Source organism: Carlito syrichta, unplaced genomic scaffold (assembly GCF_000164805.1).
Source record: "Carlito syrichta isolate Samal-C Ts95f unplaced genomic scaffold, Tarsius_syrichta-2.0.1 Scaffold289403, whole genome shotgun sequence".
Classification (NCBI taxonomy): domain Eukaryota; kingdom Metazoa; phylum Chordata; class Mammalia; order Primates; family Tarsiidae; genus Carlito; species Carlito syrichta.
In genome coordinates, this window is record NW_007233499.1 from 83345 (window position 1) to 87360 (window position 4016).

Genomic DNA, 4016 nt, shown 5'->3' on the forward strand with positions numbered 1-4016 from the left:
CAGATAAGGAGAACTACTGACTACTGATACACTAAAGTTATCTCAAAAAGAAGACTGAAGGTCGGAGTAGGATCCATTCCTTCCTCTGGTAAAATGAGAATAAAGTAATACAATTCTGTAAGATCTGAAAATAATGGCCATTAAGAGGGGTGGAGGAGGCAGCTACATACAGCTATTGTAAAGACACAGGCAGAGGTTAGTTAGGAAACAGGAACCACATGGAAACAGGAACGGGAATCACATGATTCAGCCAAGTCTCACTGCCATGGGACAGTAACTGTAGATCCAAAATGGATCCATTTTGCAGAAATTCATGGATCTTTACTCCAGTAGCTGTCACACACAGCTAATTCCATGTATCTGCCACCCTGCCCCTTGGAATCACTGTTTCTCACACCTTCAATTATTTTTTACTCAAAGCCTCTCTTCACTCAATTAGACCCCTAACTTCAGTGCCCTCGTATAAAATATAGTGTGGGAGATAATCTCTTTAAAGGTTTAGGAGCCTCCCATATTAATGATATTTGTAGGGATTCAGTGGTCTTTGTCATGCCAAGACAGTTCCTCCAAAGCAAAGTGCAAGCTATCCCACTGAGAAAGAGGCAGTGTGCTTTTGTGGGCCTCTGGATTCTGGCAGCCACACATTCCCTACTTGGGAACACTGCTCCAACCCATTTGTGGGGTGATTTGTAAAGTTGCTAGTTTTGAATGGAACCCAGAGAGGGCTCTGCAGCAGGTTCATGGCAGTGCAAGCAGCAGTTATATACTGGGTTATATAACACAGTAGAGCCAATACTCTAGGTATCCATGGCAGACAAGGTGCTGCTTGGAGGCTCTTGCAAGACCCAGGCAATAGGATAGTTGCAGTGCAGTTTCCTCAGGTTCTAGAGCAAGGCTGTGCCTTAACAATTCACATTCGAAAAGCAGCTGAGCATCCACTGCGAGATGAAGTGACCATTCAACAGAGCTGCCCACCATGATCTGAATACTGTCAGAAGCACGGAGTCATGTTGTCAGGTGGACACAGCAGCTCTAGGACGTAAGGGAATATAACTAAGCCTGTTAAATATAGCTAAAGCCTGTGAAAGGCTTAGCTAAGGAACCAGCTTGGGGACAACATCCTGCAGGGTTAGGGTTCAGGGTTGACCAGGTGGCATAGGCAATGGATCAATGGTCATAGATACAGTGCTATGCCTCAGTAGTGAGTATTCATGAGTTTGAGAACCAAGAGCAGCAAGTGTAATTGACCTCTATTGCTATCCTAGGGACTGTTATGTGTGCTTCCTTGCAAATTAATGTTCTGCTGGATAAGAAGTCCTGATTCTCAGCGGGGTGTGGGGAGGACACTTTCACCAGAGAAGCACAAGAATCTGAAGCTATGACTATCTCCTGGTCATTTGGGGTTTCCTGTACCTAGGAAACAATAGACAAAAAAAAAAAAAAAAAAGAAAAACCCATACTGACAGCAGTATATAACCCTGATTATAAGGAGCTACACAATGGGGGCAGCAAGACACATGTCTGGAGCCCAGGGGATTCACTGGAGCAGCTCTGTGAGTCCACACCCAGTCTGACTGTAAACAGGTAATTGCAACAACAAAGGCCTGATGAGGCAAGAGTAGCTAAGGTCTTTAGAAATGAAAGTCTTGGTGAATCCATCAGGCAGGCAATCTAGACCTGCTAAAGTGATAACCAAGGAAGGGAAATCTAGAGCATGATTGGTGGAGATGATGACTATGGTATAACCTCTGGGCCAGCTGCGACAACGTAGACTGTAGCTTGTTCCACTAATGGGTCAATACTGAGTGTTCCCTAGAGATTGGTCCTAGCCATCACCTTGAAGGACATGTTATAGACTGGATTCAGTAGCAGCGCATGGAGTGGACAAAGAGATTGTATACCTCTTTGTGCCTCACATCCTCTTGGTCCACCTTTTTACTCCCAAGGACTGCTGCCACAATCAGTTGCCTGCAGGTGGGCCTGACAATACTTCACCTCAGCTACACAGCACATCACTTGCTTTCTGTACTAAGCTTCCTTCCTCCTGCATATGGGATGCCTATAAGAACAGTCAGTCATTCTGGGGCATGCCCACACCTGGAAGTACAAGGAACATCATGGAAGTACAAAGGAACATATCTAATGGAGGGAGGATAAATATTTGCTTTTTCCACATTGAGAGGGAATGTCCTGTGTACATTTCACAGATTTCACAGAAAGGCCCTCATGAGAGCCCATTACTCTCAGAGGCAGCAGGTCAATTGAACACACTTGGTGGGCTCTCTCTCCTTCCATGTTTCATACTTGACTCCCATTCTTTCATATTACTTCCTAACAAAAACTACCAGGATAGAAGCCTTTCTCTCCAGCTCTGCTTTTTTGGGGGTAACCCAGGCTAATACAAGGACCAAAGCAGAGAACACTTGTGAATATGTTCTGAAAGTTAAAACTAATATACCTATGTAAGCCAGCCCTGCAGAGCATGCTGATCACCCACAGCTCTTGACCTTGCTCTGTATGGATGAAATTGTTACCCCAATGTTCTGAGACTTAACTACAAAGCACGGAATAGCTTTATTTTATTGAATAATACTTTCATCTTCATGACTTTGCAAGGGGGCAGGCATTACTATCCCCATGTTACAGATGAGGAGATAGAAGTTCAGTATTCCAACTGTTCAACTCGAGTTGGGATTCCAGCCCAGATCTGACCTCCAAATTCCATGCTCTTAACCTTCATCTAGTCATTCCTTAGCACAACTTGATGATTCCCAATGGGACATGGGGAGGCCTTCGCTGTATCAGGTCGTTCCTTGGCACAACTCCCTCTTCTCTCTTATCCCACTGTGGCTCCTATCCAGCCATACCGAACAAACCTTGTCTTTTCATGCTCCTGTTTTGTCCTGTCAGTCTTGTGAACAGCAGTTCAGAACTTAAGCAAACGCCATCGCCCCAAGTTCCCAGGTGGGCCTTCTTCCTCATCAGCTTGAGTGCATCATTTTCCTGAATCCCCACTGTATTTTTTACCTGGTGTTATTGTTATCGCATTCACCACTGGGGCTAGGGCCAGACAAGTGCTTGGGTATTAAACAGTACCAGACATATAATGAACGTTCAAATAACAACTGTTCAATAAACAGTTGTTAGAGTGTGTACTCCTAAAGCAGAGGCACTAAGTCTGTCTGACTGACGTATAGTCTCAGCACATAACACAATGCCTGGCTCACAGTTTATACTCATCTGTTGAATGATGATAGGCTGAATGAATATGAATCTGTTTCTTCATTAAACCTGAGCCCTTAGAAAGCAGGGATTTACAATGTCCAGCATGTTTGCTGTCACTGCGACAGCATTGAGTTCCAGCACAGGCTGCCTTTGTTTCTCTGCTGTTAGGGTGTTAATAAGTTTTAACACTGAATCAAGGTGATATTAAGAAAGATAAACCATTTAATGATTAATAGAAGATTTATTTAAGTAAGAATACATATCGTCATTATTGCCAGATTTAATAGGAAATGTTAAATGTCCGATCCAACTTCCCTTCTTGGATAAGTTTTTCTTTCTTCTCCTGTACAGACAGAAAAAAAGCACAGTAAAAACAATGCCTTCTCGCACAACCCGTGTACAACTCTATAAAAACAAAATGAAACACTCCAAATTTAAATGCAATCCCATTGGCTAAAGCCCAGGGAGTGTGTGAGGAGAGAGTAATCTAAGAACTAAAGGGACAGTGAGGCTAAGCCAGGGAGACTGCTTGAAGCCAGGAGTTTGAGACTACCCTGGGCAACATAACAAGACATCATCTCTTAAAAAATGTTAAACATAGCTGGGCTCGGTGGCTCAGCCTGTAATCCCGCGCCTTTGGGAGGCTGAGGTGAGTGGACTGCCTGAGCCCGTGGATTTGAGACCCGCCTGGACAGCGAGACCTCATCTCTAAATAAATCAGAAAATCAGCTGGGCGTGGTAGCGTGCGCCTATAATTCCGGCTACTCGGAAGGCTGAGGTGGAATGATCGC

General features: G+C 44.3%; 1 protein-coding gene across 1 annotated transcript in view; it reads right to left on the bottom strand.

The window, feature by feature from the left end:
- Positions 1-3446: 3446 nt before the first annotated feature.
- The window catches only part of NDUFB4 (NADH:ubiquinone oxidoreductase subunit B4), a 7066-nt gene continuing 6496 nt past the window's right edge, over positions 3447-4016 (bottom strand). The window contains exon 3 of the mRNA XM_008054306.1: positions 3447-3568. Within this exon, the coding sequence (XP_008052497.1) occupies positions 3506-3568 (63 nt within the window). The 3' untranslated portion in view covers positions 3447-3505. The remainder of the gene's footprint in view (positions 3569-4016) is intronic.